The sequence below is a fragment of the Coenobita brevimanus genome, chromosome 13 (genome assembly GCF_032717465.1).
Source record: "Coenobita brevimanus isolate Jiangsu-jjx chromosome 13, ASM3271746v2, whole genome shotgun sequence".
NCBI lineage: Eukaryota > Metazoa > Arthropoda > Malacostraca > Decapoda > Coenobitidae > Coenobita > Coenobita brevimanus.
Genome location: NC_136966.1, coordinates 30358836 through 30376812, shown reverse-complemented (window position 1 = coordinate 30376812; position 17977 = coordinate 30358836). Strand labels below are relative to the sequence as shown.

Sequence of the window (17977 nt, the reverse complement as noted above, 5' to 3'; positions counted from 1 at the left end):
CGAGGGGGTGTGTTTTGTCCAGATCAACAGTGCTGGCTGAATAAATGATGAAGTCAAGGATGTACCCCATCTTACAGTCGCACAGTACAAAGAACTTGATTCCAAAGCGATGGCGTTTGCTTGGAATGTACTGTACAAACCTAAGATGTCCTCTGAACAAAACCAAGGATTCGTCAATGACAACCTTCTGAAAGGGGTGGAAGAATATCATAAACTTATCCTTCATTCTGCTCAGAATCTCCCGGATCTTCCAGAGTGGGTCAGTCTAGGAAGGTACATCGTTGTTGGCGAAATGCAGGTTTCCCATGATGTTCCGGAAGCGATCTCTGGCCATGTACTTATTGAAGGTGGGTGAGGGTAGTAAGGGGTCCATGGACCAGTAATCTTCCAACTCACGCTTCTTTGAATGTGGCATGAGAAGCATGAGGGTGAAGAACAAATACAGCTCCTGCACTCCCAGCTTGGTCCACTGTTGCATCTTCCCTGCACCTGCATGACTTGCAGCACATTGTGACTTGTACCTGTTTGTCTCATCACATGTGTGCTGCATGACTTCGTCATCAAGGAAGGCCAAAAGGAAGTCCACACACTCAGCATCCTCATCAAGAGTGAAGGCAGGCTGTATCCCTGAGGAACTCTCGTCAAAATGGAGTTGTTCAGGGACGAAATCAGAACCTTCCGTCCACACGAAGGCGTTCAGGATTCCCTGTCTTGGCAGTGTAGGGTGGGTGAGGGTGGAGCATGGCTGTGAGGCAGACTGGGCTGTTTCAAGGTAACTCTCACTGACCCTTACTCTAGCTGCTACTCTACTTTTACTACGAGTCAGGGATTTACCTCGTCCTCTATGGCCTGCCTTCACTGTAAGTGCTGTTGGAGACTCCGACGACGAAGACTCAGGAGAAAATTCCGCTGAAGATGAGGAGGAAATCAGTGAAGTGGGGCTGGGAGAGCGGGGAAGTGATTCTCCTCAGGACTCAAGGTGGGCTGGGTCACATGGGGCCATTATTTTGGGGCTAACCCACCGCCTTTTCACTCCCTTCCCAAATTCCTTCCCTTGCTGCACTAAGGGCTCCTTTCCCTTGGAGCTAGGGATAACTTGGGACACTGTAGCACTCGTACTTGGAGTTTCTGTCACGATTTCCTCCCCAGGCTCATCACACGATTCACCTGAAGGATCAAAATCACTATCCATCATTATCATAGATAATTCTGCCAGTTCACTTTCCACTGCTGAGTCACTTAGTCCTTTACTGCTTCCCACACGAGTTTTTGTAGGGCTAGAGGTCACAGGGCCCTTTGCAATGGGCGCAGAAGCGGTGGAAATGGCGGGGCATGAGTGCGACATAGTTTCACCTCAGAGGACGACAAGGAACTGAATGACGTGGCGTATATGGGCAGGCAAGGGTTGACAATGTCAGTAGGGTGGCAGCTGCTAATTTATATGCTATGAAATGATTTGCAGGAAATATCAACAATACATAAAAAAATAGGTAGTTCCAGGTGAATGTAAATATCACTTAGGCTTCTCCCTTCCTTTTTTGTATATATTTTTATTACGAGAATAGATTATACGGCATATTTCAAGGGGAAATTACTGAGGAAAATTAGCGAACGAGTGCACGTGAGGTGTTGTCAGGTGATAATTAGCCAATTCCAGGTGTATGGCACTATCACTTACCTTATTTCTTTTTTGTATATATTATTTGGTATATGAATAGGGCATAGGGCTTTTTCAATGGATGAAATCAGTGGAAAATTCTGGGGAAAATTTGCTTAGTGCAGCACGGCCGGGCAGGTGAGAGGAGAGGGTAATGGAGGGAGGTAGGGAGGGGAGTCAAGAACGGGGAAAAATGGCTGAATTGTCAACAATGGATGGGAGTACAGATGACATTAGGAATGCTAACTATTGCTGGACATTGGCAGTGCTGATAGATGATACAAGCCACCACTTGTAACCCCAGGAGAATTCAAAATAACACAGAATCACAAAAGTGATGCCCCGCGGTATGATCCATTGCGCCCGAGCATCACGAAAGTGACGCCCCACGGTTAAGGAGTTAACCCATTGGAGCCCAGTGTCCTCTATATAGGACAGAACTGGGAATTATCGAAAGTTCATAAAGTAGGGAACCCCAGGGTAGGGACCTCTGAGTTTTGTGACTATGAGCCAATAGGCGAAGGGTAGTATGCTTAGTACCCTCACAGCACAATGCTTCGCCCAGGAGCTTTGGAATCCAATGGGATATAATAGGTTTAATGCTTTTGTTAAACTGGTTTCCTATTTTAAACAGTCTTTAATTTTTAGGAGAGCTAATGAAAAGAGAGAATCAGTGTATGCCAGATAGGATATTATCTGATTATCAACTTTACCATTATAACTATTGGTATTCTAAATACAGTAGGTCATATTAACCCTCCTAGGCAGGTTGATGTGAATTGCATTCTTTGTGGTTTGGCACATAAACGCATGTTGACGAGAATCGCGTGAAAAAGCAGAAAAAAAGCCGTCAAAAGAAAAGTTTTTGGCGAATTTGCATCAAATTTGGACGCGTTCTAGCGGGCCCATTCCTCTTCCCAGGTAAACACTTGACAACACTGTAGACCTTCCCAGGAGGCTGCCTGTAACAAGACCCCTCAGTCGATCACAAGGAGCCAAGCTGTGAGGCTGCGTTGCGTGTGCTGTCCCTTTAAATCACCCTAATTCTCCCCCTCCCATCCGAGTCGATGTCTCAATGGACTGTGTGATAATATATTATTTCTGAGCATAATTTGAAGTGATTTTGTCGATGGAACATTGCAGTGCTGGGAACGCTTCTAATAAAAAGTAGTGGCGCTGCCATTCCCGTTACTAGCTCGAAAAAGTAGTGACGTTACTGATTTTGCTACTTGATACGAAATGTAGCGGCGCTCATGCTACTTTGGATAAGAAAAAGGTAGACGAAGGAAAGATTAACAGAAATCTGTGATATAGCAATACGCTATATACTGTTTTCGATAACATTAGTCAGTCTGTTGTGTACCAGTAATGTCAGTATATACATATATTGAAAAAAAAAAAACATCATATACATGTCGGTGTCACTTTAATGAAGCTTAGAGCTGACGGTACAGGAAAAAGCTATTTACTGTATAATGTAACAAATGCTCTTTTACACTGTTACCTAGTATACCTACTGAAAGTAACATACATTAATAAAAGGCAAAAAAAATGTGGTCTACCATTGATACATATTATATAAATTTATTATATTTTCAGTAAAACCTATTTAAGATATGTAAGAAAACGAAAGTAAAAATGAACTGGGGCTTTCTTTTAAAGGTTATTTATACAATAGCAATGTTTTTTTTTTTCCATTACTTTAAACTGAAAGTAACATACTGTTACCAAATAATAACATAGTAAGAATTAGTCTGAAAGAGAGAATGGGGGAGAGAGCGGGAGTTAGAGACGGGGATAGTTAGGTGTGTGTGTGTGTGTGTGTGTGTGTGTGTGTGTGTGTGTGTGTGTGTGTGTGTTGCCTACATCTAGCTGACATCCTTATTTATCTTTACCCAATTTAAATGATCGATAAATAACTAGCAAATTCCTGTCCAATTATCACACATTAATAATAATAAACTACTGATGTAATGTAGAACAAACATCATTAACTGACAGAACTGACGGAAGTATTATTTTTCGTCCTACATATTACACAAATGACAGAATGTACAGCTTCATTAGCAGTAACTAGAAAAAAGTATTCATGTCTAGTAGGTTATAACACTAAAAAAACAACCCTTGGAGATTTTAGTCTGTACATAAAAGGAAAAAAAAAGGAAAAAAGGCTTTGGGAGCATAGTCTTCAGGCAAAAGGGGGAGAAGACTGTTTTTTTTTTTTTTCTTGCGTTCAAACTAGGTAGCGATCGCAAGAGTAATCTAGCTTTGTCGTCCTATTACTCGAAAACTATTGGACGTATCGACTTCCTGTAAGAACCATGATAAAGAGCAGTAATTTCTACTTATGTTCATTACCAAAATATAAGCGTTTGGGAGCATATTTTGTAGGAAAAAGCAGGGGAACGGAGTGTTTTTTTTCTCGCATGTGGTAAATTTCGAAAGTGCTCGGAGTAATCACACTTTGTCGGCCAATTACTCGAAAAGTATTGGACTTATCGATTTCATGTGAGAATCATGATAAAGAACAGTAAATTCTACGTATGTACAGGACATAACAATGTAATATCTCTGATAAAAAGTCGTTGTTATGTAGGCGGGAATATAGCGTTTTCTGTGAGCACATGAAAGTGATGCACGGCCGTGAGTACCTTTTATTTTATTTATTTTTTTTTTTTTTGCGATTTACTCGGAAATTATGAGGTGTATCGAAATCTGTTTGGGCCATGAGAAAGCTCATGAAATTCTACACAATATTATGAAATAAAAACATAAGGTGTGCAAGAAAACTTTTGCAGGAAAGCTCCTTGTACAATTTTTTTTTTTTATGACTTTCAGTTTTGGCTATTTTCTCGAAAACTACAAATTGTATCACAACCGGTTTTTTCTCATTAGAAAGGTGATGAAATTCTCTATCAAAAGTTCTAATACCATTTTCCTGTATGATGGAAAGCATTTGAATGGTGATCTTGGGAAATGAAACTGACATTGCAAAATATTTATTCAGGGCCGCCTAATGTAGTTTTATTCGTGTTTTCCTGTTTTTTTTTTTTTTTCCTGTGGTTACCAGCTAGAACAAACATCGACGAATAAGATCAGATAGGTTTCATGGCAGTATATTGAGGTTTGGGTGGCGAAAATAAGGCGAGAATACGTTTTTTCAGCGGTGCGCAGGCAGGCTGGGCGGGCGGCCAGTCGAGTAAAATCGTGTGCAGGGAAATTTACTGAAACTTATGCGTGCACGAGAGGGTTAAAAACGACAAAAGGGAAAACAAATACAGTAAAACTTCTATTACAGTGCTCATCAAAAAATAATCATAACTTCATTCCCTGATCAATGCCATGCGATGTTTTACTGTAGTCACGACGAAAGAAATTCCAGGTATTGTAAACAAGAGACATTAGAACCTAAATTAGGAACCTTCGGCTTCTCCAAAGAAAGTTAAACATTAAGTCCAAATCGATACATGCCATTTCTGGTCACCTGGACAGCACTGACATTACTGAAGGTCATAAGTGGGGGAGGGGGGTTACAGTGAGACAGAAAGATCAATAGTGTACATGAAGGCTATTGTGTAAAATGAATGAATGCCTTTTCTCACTAGGCATCAGACAACATTCGCTTTTGCTTTTGTAGTTTACTATTCCAGGTTTTATTTCAACACATCCAACATATAAGAGTAAAATGTTTGAATGTGTTGGAGTGACAGTAATAGCCAAAATACGAATGGGAAAGGGGTGTCTGAAGGATGAGTATTACATGAGAAAGTTAGAGTCTCCTATGCCTAAGCTTGTATTAGTGTTTGTGTTACTGACATTGTGTGAAACTAAGGTGTTGTATAGAATGCCTGGGTGTTCTATAGAATGTCTAGCATTATTTGGCATAGTATGAAATAAGCTTATTTCAATCTGACCTTACATACGAGGCGCTGAGTGGAATAGCCTCTCGTGCGCCAAATATAAAAAATGGAGAAAAACGCTGTTAAAATTTGTTTACTTTCAAAATGCCATATCTTTTCAACCTTTAAAGATATTCTGGTGATTTTTTTTTCAAATGTAGCTGAAAACATCTGCTTGCATGTTAGAGTATGTAAATCAACATCATTTTGAAAGAACAATATATTAACAGCATCTTTCTCCTCTTTCCTAACAACAATGAAGCGCATTTTCCCAAAAATGTGTGTTGTTGCAAGCCAGCTTTACGATGTATGCATGTACTTTCAGAATATCCATTAACATAGCACAAAACCAGCACACACACACAAAAAATATAGCTAAGAAAATCTGTCCGTGGTGGCCTGTTGTGCTAGAGTGGTTATTACTAGCATTCTGGAACTTCTCCCACATGGAGCTAACAATAGATGCGTATCTGAACGTGAATACATAAGAAAAATCGACCTTAACACCAGTGGAATATCTGAGCCTGATGTTGGTTTCCAAGGTTCAGGACCTGGGGAAGACAATACTAAGCCACAACGATTTTCTGACTGGATTATTCAGGCAAAAATGGACCTAATGTCCACCTAGCAGAGTATAAACACCGTGTCCAGCACGGTCAGTCAGTACCCTCTATAAAATGGGATTTTCACCCTTGTTGGGGGCATTTTTTCACATGATCCATTATTGTACTAGTAGAAGAGGGTTTGGGGAATACGTTGGTGTACTTAACTCCAAAATGGCCACTGTGGTGGACAAGAGGTTATTCCACTCAGCAATTACATTATCAAGGGATTCTCATTTAATGCACAAGTACTCTACAGAATGTCTAGCATTTTTCTGACAAAGTATAATATAAAAGAAAACAAGTGGGTTAGGCTAGGATAATCTAGGTTAAGTTTAAGTTATCTTAGGCTAGGCTAGGTTAGGGCAGGTTTGGTTAGGTTAGGTTAGGTTAATTTAGAAGAACGCTAAGCTATGTTAAGCACTTATCGTAATTAATCTAACCTAACCAAACTTACTAACTTGCCTACTCTAACCTAAACTTAACCGAGATTATCCCAGACTAACCTAACCACAGCCGAAATTAACCTAACAAATTAAATGACTGATTTCACAGTTTGCCTGTTTGTTACAGTTTGGTCATTTGACACATTGCCTAAAACAAACTCGGGAATCTACAGAATACATAGAAAATGAGTACAGACTATTTCATTTTATACCTTGTCTTGAAGTTTTTGGCATTTTATAGAATACCTAAGCATTCTATACAATGACAGGTTTCCCACTGCCTATAACATATGAATCTCATCGGTAAAGCCAACAGCATATGAACAGATGCACTCATTTGAAACAATGTACTCGTACTACCAGCACCCACTTCCAAGGCGTGAGTCAGTGGAAGAGTTACCTTGTGTGGGCGATGGCGATTGGTGAGCGTGTCTTCAGAATGACGACGTAAATAATACATGCATAAGTCGGTGAGTGAGTTACCTTGCGTGGGTGATGGTTAGGCGTGAGTGTGTTCTCGCCCCCTCAGCGTGGGTCTCCACACTAAGGCGGTTGTCATAGTTCACCATCTGATCACCGTGGTACCAGAACACCCACGGAGGACGACCCTTGTGAGGATAAAAGTCTTACATTAGCTACAATGAAATAAGAAGTCTCATCCTAGTTAATTATCTGCTTACCGTGGTACCAAACATTGAGATAAAAACAGTCCATCTTTAGCTACTGTGCACGACCAATTTTCAACAAGTTATCGATGGTTCTATTTTACAGCGATGTATTTTGCATAACCTCAAGTACTTTGCTAAGGCAAACTTCTATCTATCTATTGCCAGATGCCTTAATCCCATACGGGGTGGCCACACACAAATCGCCTCCACGTCGCCCTGTCCCCCACCATTTTACTGCTCTGCTCCCAACTCACCCCCCCTTCTCATATACCTCTCTACTCCACCCCTCTACCTCATCCTCGGCCTCCCCCTCCCTCACCCCCCTCCACCTCACTCACATACACTCTCCTCATCAGTCTTTCACCCTCTAACCTCTCCACATGGCCAAACCATCTCAGTGTGTTCCTCCTAATGCTTCCTATCACATCCACATCCACACCACAATGCTCCTTTATATCCTCATTTGTCAGCCTGTTTCTCCATGTGAATCCACAGGCTCCTCTTAAATAACTCATTTTCATTGCTCTCACTCCTGACTTGTGTCATTCCAGTAATGTCCAAGTTTCACTTCCATACGTTACAGTTGGTATCACAATACTGTCATGTACTAAATTTTTCACTTTCATGCTCACTTCCCTGTTTCTTATCACTGTTTTTAAGGAATCAGCAACCTTTCTTCCTTGTAGTGCTCATTCAAGCACTTCACCCTCCAAACTTCCATCCTTACTGATCACACTCCCGAAGTACTTAAATGTACTCACATTTTTGTTTCCTCACAATCCAACCTTACTGTACATTTGCTGCCTTCACCTCTCTCAAAGACCATCACTTTACCTTTAGATTCCGTTTCTTACACACTCTCCCAAACTCATCCACCAAGCCTTGCAGCTCCCCTTCGTCTTCACTTAACAACACAATATCATCTGCAAACAACAGTACAGGGAGTTTCCAAACACTACCCTCTCTCACTAGGGCCACTCCAACATCCACTGCCCTACCTTGTATCTCTTTTATTACCCCATCCATGTACAGATTGAACAACCATGGAGACATGATACATCCCTGTTTCAACTCAACCTTCAAAGAGAAAAATTCACTCAGTTCACCATCCATACGCACTGCAGCCTTTGCACCATCATACATACTCTTCACAGCATTCGACAACATCCCATCTACTCCAAAAATTATATTCTTAATACTTTCCACAATCCTTGTCTAACCACCCTGCCATATGCTTTCTCCAAATCCATGAAGGCTGCATACAACTTCTTTCCCTTCTCTAGAAACTTTTCCACTAAAGAACTGAGAATGAATATTTGATCTACACAGCCTCTTCCCTTCCTAAAGCCTCCCTGTTGTTCTCCAACTAATTCCTCTGTTATTTCCCTAACTCTGTCAATAAGTATCCTACCAAACACTTTTCCTATCACACTAAGAAGAAAAATGCCCCTATGATTACCACACGCTTCTTTTTCCCCTTTTCCTTTGTACAATGGACTAATTATACCTGACCTCATATCCTCCTGGACTCTACCTTCCTCCCAGGCCAATTTGCACATCTTCCACATCCATTCTACTACTATCTCTCCACCATGCTTCAGCATTTCACCACACACTCCATCAATTCCTGGGGCTTTCTCCAATTTGACTTTCTTCATTGCTTCAACAACTTCTATCCTACTGATTTCTTCTTGTCTTCTCACCTCCCTGCTTCTCCCAGCCATTCCCCAGCCATTTATACTCGCATTACTGCCATTCTCTGTGTTCAACAATTTCTTAAAATGTTCTCTCCATCTGCTCACTTTTTCTCCCTTCTTGACTAGTAATCTATCATTTTTGTCTCATTCCCCTACTAACTTCACTGCCACCCTGTCTTACTCTCTTCACCTCTTTCCAGAACATTTTCTTACAGTCCCTCCACTTTACACTCAAATTCCTTCCAAATTCCTCATCCTCTCTTCTTACTCTCTCTTACTAATCTCTTCCTTTCTACATATAACTCTCTCTTCCACGTCTCAACTTCTTTCATGCCCATATTTCTCATCCATTCATTGTATGCTGTCTTCTTTTGTGCCACACTCTGTCTCATCTCTTCATTCCACCATGCTGTTCCTTGCACCCCATTCCATTTTCTCTTCATCCCACATACCACATCACATGCTGCACATACTTCTTCTATGAATATCTTGCACACACCTTCCACATCCCCCATCTGCTCCAATTCATATTTATGCAATCGTTCCTCCACTTCTCCCTTATATTCTGCCTTTTTCTCATCCTCTTGTAATCTTTCCACTCTCTTCGCAACTACTCCTTCCTCCCATCCTTCCCTTCTTCTATTTGTCCATCTTACTAGGATCTTGATTCCGGCCACCACCAAGTAGTGGTCAGAAAGTCCACTCCCCCAGCCTCTATAAGCTCTTGCATCCATTACACATTCTTCGCATCCTTTCATCTACACACACATAATCTATCATTGCCTTCCTTTTATTCAGTTCACCACCCACCCTTCTCATCATTCCCCATATATACCTGTGGATCATTTTGTGCCTGAAGAGGGTATTGGCTATCACCAACCCCCTCCCGACACAAATGTCCACTAACGCACTGCCATTCTCATCTACCTCAGCAGACACACCCCACTCACCAACTACTCCATCCACATTCACATTCCCTACTTTACCATTCATATCACCAGTCAAAAACCCTATCTCACTCCTTCCAAACTTTTCCATGAACACTTCCACATTTGTCCAGAACTCTCTTCTCACTCTGCTTGCACGATCTTGCGTTGGCGCATACACGTACACAATCGCCCACATTTGTAGTCCAACTTTCAAGTGCTAAATATACAATAACATAAAACAGAAGTTCAAGTAGTAAAATGCGCTAGGGAATGGATACGAAGCCTCTAATGTCAAGTACAATATTATCCAAAATACAAAGTTCTGTACTCATGACGAGAAATGGTAGCCTTTTTAGTCAGAGTGCAGGATTCCTATTGTATTCATGTTACCTACAGGCAGCTATATCGAGAGACCTCTTGTACTAAAGCGATCAACGAAAGCTAATGTCTGACTGTGAATGAAGACCAATATCCCACCCGATCAGTTAATCCTAAAGATGAATAAAACAGTCCTAAGAATAAACCAGTCAACACACATCATCTTCCTTTTCTGAAAGATGACATCTTGTATACTTCAGTCCAACTAACTGCAGACTAATTTAGTTACTTTTGTGGAGAGATTTTTGGAACTGATGGAGTTTGATATAGCCATTAGTAACCATCCTTTTATTGCTATCAACACTTTCATGATCCGACCCCACTGCAGCCAGCAGAAGCCTCCCGCTTTCCCTCCCCCACCCTTCTGTTTCCCCCTCCTTCCCTGCACGCGCTCGAGTTTTTTCTTTTCCGATATTTTTTTCACCTTGAAGTATTTGGATTAGCAGATTTGTTTTTATACCGTCAGAGGCTGAGACTTTGTAGAATAAGATGAAAGAAAAAAGAAAGTTATTTGGCATAAATTAAAATAGTTGTGACAAGTATAAGTTGAAAGAGCTTAAGAATGATAATACCAATTTGTGTGCTCGAGTGTTTTCTCTTCTCATCATTTGTTTCACCCTTAAACACTGGGATTAGCGGATATGTTTTTATACCGTTGGCTAACTGAGACTTTGTAGAATAAGATGAAAGAGTTTAGAAAGCGATGTTAAAGTAATATAATTATGATAAGTATAATTTGAAATAGAAGGGGAGTGAAAGATAGGAATAATAGATTGTTGGTGGAGAAGAGAGAAAAATTGAGGAGATGGAAGGAGCACTTTGAGGATTTGTTGAATGTAGAGAGTGAGAGCAGTGCGAGTATAAGTGGTTGGGGAATGGCTGGGAGAAGAAGAGATGGGAGGAGGGAGGAAGAGATCAGTAGGGAGGAGGTAGTGGAAGCGATGAAGAAGATTAAGTTGGGAAAGGCCCCAGGAATTGATGGAGTGTGTGGTGAAATGCTTAGGTATGGGGTTGAGATTGTTGTGGAGTGGATATGGAAGTTGTGTAGATTGGCATGGGAAGAGAGAAGGGTTCCAGAGGACTGAAAATCAGGTATAATTGTTCCTTTATATAAAGGAAAAGGGAGAGAGAAGTATGTGGTAACCATAGGGGTATTTGCCTTCTTAGTGTGACTGGTAAAATATATGGTAGAATACTCATTGATAGGGTTAGGCATATGACAGAGAAGCTAGTTTGAGAAGAACAAGGGGGATTTAGGAAGGGAAAAGGGTGTGTAGATCATATATTTGTTCTAAGATGTTTAGTGGAGAAGTATCTAGAGAAGGGAAGGAAAGTGTATGCTGCCTTCATGGACTTGGAGAAAGCTTATGACAGAATAGATAGGCAAGGTATATGGAAGGTATTAAGAATATATGGAGTGGAGGGGAAATTGTTGAGTGCTGTGAAGAGTATGTACGAAGGAGCTAGGGCTACGGTGCGAGTGCATGGTGAACTGAGTGAGTTCTTTGATCTCAATGTGTAACTGAAACAGGGTTGTGTGATGTCTCCATGGCTGTTTAATATATACATGGATGGGGTTGTAAAGGAGGTGCAAGGTAGGGCAGTGGATGTGGGGGTGGCTCTAATGAATGAAGGTGAGATTTGGAAGATTCCGGTGTTGCTGTTTGCTGATGATACAGTACTGTTGAGTGAAGATGAATGGGAGTTGCAAGGTTTGGTGAATGAATTTGGGACAGTGTGTAGGAGGAAGAATCTGAAAGTTAATGTAAACAGAAGTAAAGTTATGGTGTTTGAGAGGAATGAAGTCACAGAGTGTGCAGTGAGGTTGGATTGTGAGGATATGGAGAATGTGAGTGCATTCAAGTACTTGGGTAGTGTGATGAGTAAGGATGGAACTTTGGGGGATGAAGTGCGTGAAAGGGTACAGCAGGGAAGGAAGGTTGTTGGTACACTGAAAGCAGTGATGAGAAATAGGGAGGTGAGTATGGAAGTTAAGAAGTCACTGCATGATAGTATTGTGATCCCTACCCTGACGTATGGAAGCGAGGCGTGGACCTTGCAAGAGGGGAACAAGTCAAGAGTGAGAGCAGTGGAAATGAGTTACTTGAGAGGAGCATGTGGAGTGATGTGGAGGGACAGGTTGACGAATGAAGAAGTGAAGGAACGTTGTGGGGGTGGATGTGGATGTGGTTGAGAAGTTTAGTAGAAATACACTGAGGTGGTTTGGACATGTGAAGAGAATGGAGAATGAAAGACTGACTAAGTGGGTGTATGTAGGTGAGGTGGTGGGAGGGAGAGGGAGGGGTAGACCGAGGATGAGGTGGAGGGATGGAGTAGAGAGGTATATGATGGAGGGGGAATGAGTTGGGGGGAGGGTAGTCAAATGGTGGGCGACAGAGCGACTTGGAGGCGTTTTGTCTGCGGCCACTCTTTGCGGGATTAGGGCGTCGGGCTATAGATAGATAGATAATTTGAAAAAGCGCTGAAGAATGTTTATACAACTTTTTTAAAGAGTTTTTTGGTCACTTTTTTTTTATTTTCCCATTACTGAAAATAGTACTGTATAACAGAACTGGAACTTCAGTGTACTATCAAACTAAATTTTATGATGCTAGATGCAGTTCCTGATAAGGTGAATATTTCTATTTTTGGATGCTGATCCGCATCTAAACAGTTGGTGGGACACTTTCAGGTTGGATATGGATCTGCGTCCAAAGACTGCAAAAATGTAAATTTTTTATTCTGTTCCATCTAATCCCAGGTCGTTCAGTTTGGCAGGGAGTGAGTCACGAAGACTGGAAGTGTCAAAACTGGTTATCATTATTATTCCCCTTAACGTTGGCACAGCTCTTGCTTTTTAATCCACCTAATGCACTATGATCTGATTCAACTGACTATGAGTTATAGGAGCCTTTACTACGGAGGGTCTTTCCCAAGGTGAATTTGGATTGTATGTTGGTAACAAGAATATAAAAAAAAATAGATCACAGTAAAGGCGTTTGTGGAATGTATTTTTATCCGTTCACTAACTATCGTCTTTTGGAAGTTCATTCAAACCATGTGGATGTTGTCATATATATATATATATATATATATATATATATATATATATATATATATATATATATATATATATGTGTGTGTGTGTGTGTGTGTGTGTGTGTGTGTGCCAGCACTTGTGCGGCGAATAATGGTGATCCTTACAAAGCTCCTTCAGACCTCAAATAAATAACTGCCTGGTGGTAACAGGAATAAAAAAGAAGAATAACCCACGGAATGGGTTCGTGGGTCCCTACACTTCCAAAGTACCCTAAGGTAAATAAAAGTGTCTGGCAGCACCAAAATTAAAGTGAAGACGTCATTGCACTGGAGTGATTAGCAATGGTATGTGTGCAGTACATGCAGAATATTTGGTATTTGAGTTAACACTGATGCTCACACACTACAAAGCCACCCAGAAGACAGTGCGTGTGTGCTGGGCAATCCCCAGGCCATGTGTTCCTCCTTACTATGTTTATAAGCCCACACCCCACTGACCTGGCTAATGTATGGCCCGGCCTTCACTATACAGAAGGTGAAGGATATCTTGGAACGGACGATGCTGATGCACGAGGATACTGTAATTACATTTTTTATAGCTCGATTTGTGTATAAGACTCCAGTTTGTCATACATTCTGTCTTCACTAGTACAGCTATGATACTCTTCATCATCAAAGTCTAGTTCTATAGAAATATATTAAAAAGAATAATTACGGACACAAAATCATGTTTCATTAGTAAACTGCTCAGGAGCCTTATCCAGCAAAGTTCGTGATAGCAGGCTGAACTTTAATACAGGTACCTCTAACTCTGTCACAGAAGGGACAATTCTCACATTTTTTCCCCAGCTAATTTAGGACAATGCTATTCAGCTAAATGAGCTGTAAGACTATGGATGTTACGATCCTTGGTAATACGCAATGTAGTGATGAAGTGCAGTGCGGAGCCATATGATCGGGCCACTAGTTGTAATCTTAACCGCTTTTAGCACCAGCATGTAATTAGTATTCAGTTCTTGCTGTCCCCACACGATTGTAATCAGCTAAGGAGGAAATTTTCGACGTGGAGGTGTTGTGTATATATAGCTTCCTTTATGCCCATCATTACTGGGCATCGTTCTAAGCTTAAATAAAATCATCTGTAATTTTGAGCTCTCTCTTTAACCTATTCAAAACTTCATCGCATGGAGTGTTACAGAAGGGATTGAAGTTCCTCGTTCGTGAAATATCGGTAGAGCTGTAAGCAAGTTATCTATTCTTGACTGCTTTACTGAGAGAAGTCTACCCTAACCTGAAAAATGTTAAATGCTGGGCGTGGCGGGGGGGGGGGGGGGGTTCAGAAAGGAAAATGTAAGACGTCATTTTATGAATGGTTTTTATTGAAAGTCATTAGTATGAAAGGTATCTTCTACCAGGAATACAGTTGTAAAGCAGTGGCGTTAGTGTGAATAAAACAACTATATCATGGCACCAGAAAGTTAAATGTTCTAAGTTATGGTGGCCTAGTATGGGAATGGAAGTTACTTGTACCGATTTCATAATGTGTGAGAATTATAAAATGGATGAATCGTAGCGTCACTGCTTAGTTGTGTGTACAACGAGATAAAAGTGTGTGGAAATGAATGAATGCTGCACAGCGACACCGATGCTCTCTCTCTCTCTCTCTCTCTCTCTCTCTCTCTCTCTCTCTAAGGATACAGTGCGTGTGTGTTTCATTATTCTTGTGAGTGCTCACACGAATAATGAGCATCGCATACAATCAAGGTAGTGTCCAGATAATGTATTCATTCGACCTAGACTTAACCTTCAGACTTCAACTTGTCAACTCAGCTAAGTTAACTCATTGTGTGTTGGTCTGATTGATATTGCTACGTGACTTAGTGTCAGTCAAATTGTAAACAATAAAGTTTTTACCTTTGAACGGCCAAAGAACTCTCACAGCAAAGTGAAAGATAACAAAGCTCGTCCTTGACAGCCAAAGATTAAGTTTCGTGCCTAGCCTACCCTGGCTACATTCCATGATCTACAAATCTAAAACACCTCTTAGAGATGCGAAGCTATGAGTCTATGACACAAGGTCCCAAACTGACTGGCGTCTTAACCCCTAAGGCGCGGCCATCGACAGCCGATTCCCCCCCTGTGGCGGGGTTGTATCGCGGTCTGAGTACCTGTAGGAAAATACTTGCCAAAAATCAGAGTTTAACCCTAGAACATTGTAATTTTTATGGCAGATAGTACTTACATTCAGCTTTCTCCTGAGACAGGCGTTGAGCCTTCGTGGACTACCCAAGGACTTGTGGAGACTTGCAAAGTTGGGTAACAAAATCTTCACTTTCACACCTCCAGCAACCCGGTTTCCCCTCTACCACAGCCTCAGTGTCACAGTACACTTTATACTACAACGTACAGGTAGTTTGGAATCCGTATTTGTACAATAAGCACTGAAAATAAGGCTACAATCAACGGAGCGTACGGCCGACATGCAGCCCGGCGGCGGTCTTCCCGTCACTGAACAAACATTTCCCTTTTCACAGCTAAAAACACGTATACTACATTATTTTCCTTCATAGTACTTCCCAAAGGCTCGCATGTCACTATTACGGCCATAAAAATCACTGTCACTGCCAGTATTGTGAAGCGGGAATGAGAAAGACCACCGCGGCGCGATTTTATTCTGCCTTACGCCAGTCACTTTATTCTCGCTCCTGTTGGCCGCTCGCACTTCATTTCTATCGGTCACTTTCACTCTCGCTGTCAGTTTAGTGTCTTATTCATCAGTGTCACTGTCATTACTTATAAAAATAATATTTTCTACACACCAAACTGTCACTGTCATAACATAGAATAGAAAAATATGCTTTCAGCTTCTTACACTGGAGTGACTGTCACTCTCAATACTTATATTATTACTATGTACAATAATTTACACTGAAATCACTGTCACTGTCAGTGCTTTTACAACTACATACACTAATTTACACTCAACTGACTGTCACTGTCAGTACGTACAAGAAAACTAAACACTAGTATCACTGTCACTCTCAGTATTATTTACATATTTCCACCCTTATTTTCAATATCTACTCAGGCTATGGTAGTCAAAGAAACACGGGTAAGCGCACAGGAGAATCTGACACTCTTTGCACTGCAAGGAGGTGCGTCTAAAAGTTCGTTCTTGCCGGTTTGTGTGGCTGCAAACATAGCACCTCCTCTGCTTTCCCCCTCTTGGCAGTGCTAGGCAGTGGCTCCAGGCGGTGTCGCTGAAGGTAGTCCTGGCACTGTAGGCGGTCTGGAGGTGTCTGTGAGTGGCGCCTGGGACCTGATGGCAGTACCTGCCCAAAACGCTGAAGCAGCTGGTAGACACAAGTCTTAGAAAACCGCCTGAGAGAGTAGTTAGCTGGCTTCCTGTTCTTGATCTTATACAGGATGAAGGCGTTCAACATGTACAGACGTCAGAATAAGTTCGTTTCCTTTTTCTTGGACTAAGGCGTTTGTAACACTGCTCGATGGAGAGAGATCCCCTCCTCCTCCCTTCCTCATAGTCCCACACTCCCACCCAACCCCCCCACTTTTCTCTCCAACCCCATAACCCCACCCGGTACCCTCCATACTCCGCTCACAGCCAAGTAGGGGTTTCTGTAATTCACGCACCTCTCTAATTACGTGTATTCCGAACAGCTAATAAAGGAATAGTACAGTATATATCATAGACCAAGTTAGGAAAAGTTTACTTCATTGTGTGTGTGTGTGTGAGAGAGAGAGATAGATAGAGAGAGAGAGAGAGAGGGGGGGGAGCGAGACAGGTGGAGAGGGAAAGCGAGTATGGAGAAATGAGAAATGAAAGCGCAGTTAAGGAGAAAGGAAAAAGGGGCGATGCAAGCAGAGAACAACGAGAGCTAAGAAAAGAGACAGACAGTCAGAAGAGGAGACAGTGAGAGGTGAAATGAGATACAAGCAATGTGAAAGGGAAAAAGAAAAGAGAGATGTGAGTAAAAAGGCCGGGAGGCAGGGAAGTAGAGACAAAAAGTGAGACAGCTGAGAGAAAATGGGAATGGAGCAAGCATAGAAATAGCGATACAAAAGAAGAAAGTGGGAATGAGTGCTACGGAACGGAATACTGAGGACGATAATGAGAAAAATTAGAAAAGGAGGCAAGGTAACAGGGAGGAGGAAGAAAGCGTGTTATTCTGGCAAGGATACAGGGAAAGAACTAAGCAGGATAAGACGAAAGCATTGAGGCTGAGTAGAACGAATGACATTCAAGTAAAAGGGGAGGGAAAGAGAGAAATTAGAAATTTGTGGAGAGAGTAGAGATTAAGGGTGGGAAGAAAATAGGTTAATTTGGAGGGCAAGAAAGAGGAGGGGGATGTTAAGAAGGAAAGACAAGGGGAGGGAGAGGGAGGGAGGAGGGAAAGACAGTGGGAAGAGCGGAACAAAAGAAGAGATTTCGGGTGACAGGGAGAGACGGAGAGAGGAGAGAGAAAAAGAGCATGCAGTTATTACTGAGGGAAGAAAGCAGTGAAGGAAATGGATTTAGAACAAGTAAAGAAATACGGAGAGAGTAATGGAGAAAAAAAAAGTAAGACATGTGACTGATGAAGATAGTAAGACAAAGTAGTGACACAGGGAGGGAGAAAGAAGAGTGAGGTAATGAGGGAGTGA

The 17977-nt window shown here is 41.6% G+C and overlaps 1 protein-coding gene across 1 annotated transcript in view; it reads right to left on the bottom strand.

Annotated features, from left to right (window-relative positions):
- LOC145415357 (roundabout homolog 2-like) overlaps nt 1-17977 on the bottom strand; it is a 242913-nt gene that overhangs the window by 81414 nt on the left and 143522 nt on the right. The window contains exon 4 of the mRNA XM_080284644.1: nt 7088-7212. Coding sequence (XP_080140770.1) covers nt 7088-7212 — 125 coding nt within the window. The remainder of the gene's footprint in view (nt 1-7087; nt 7213-17977) is intronic.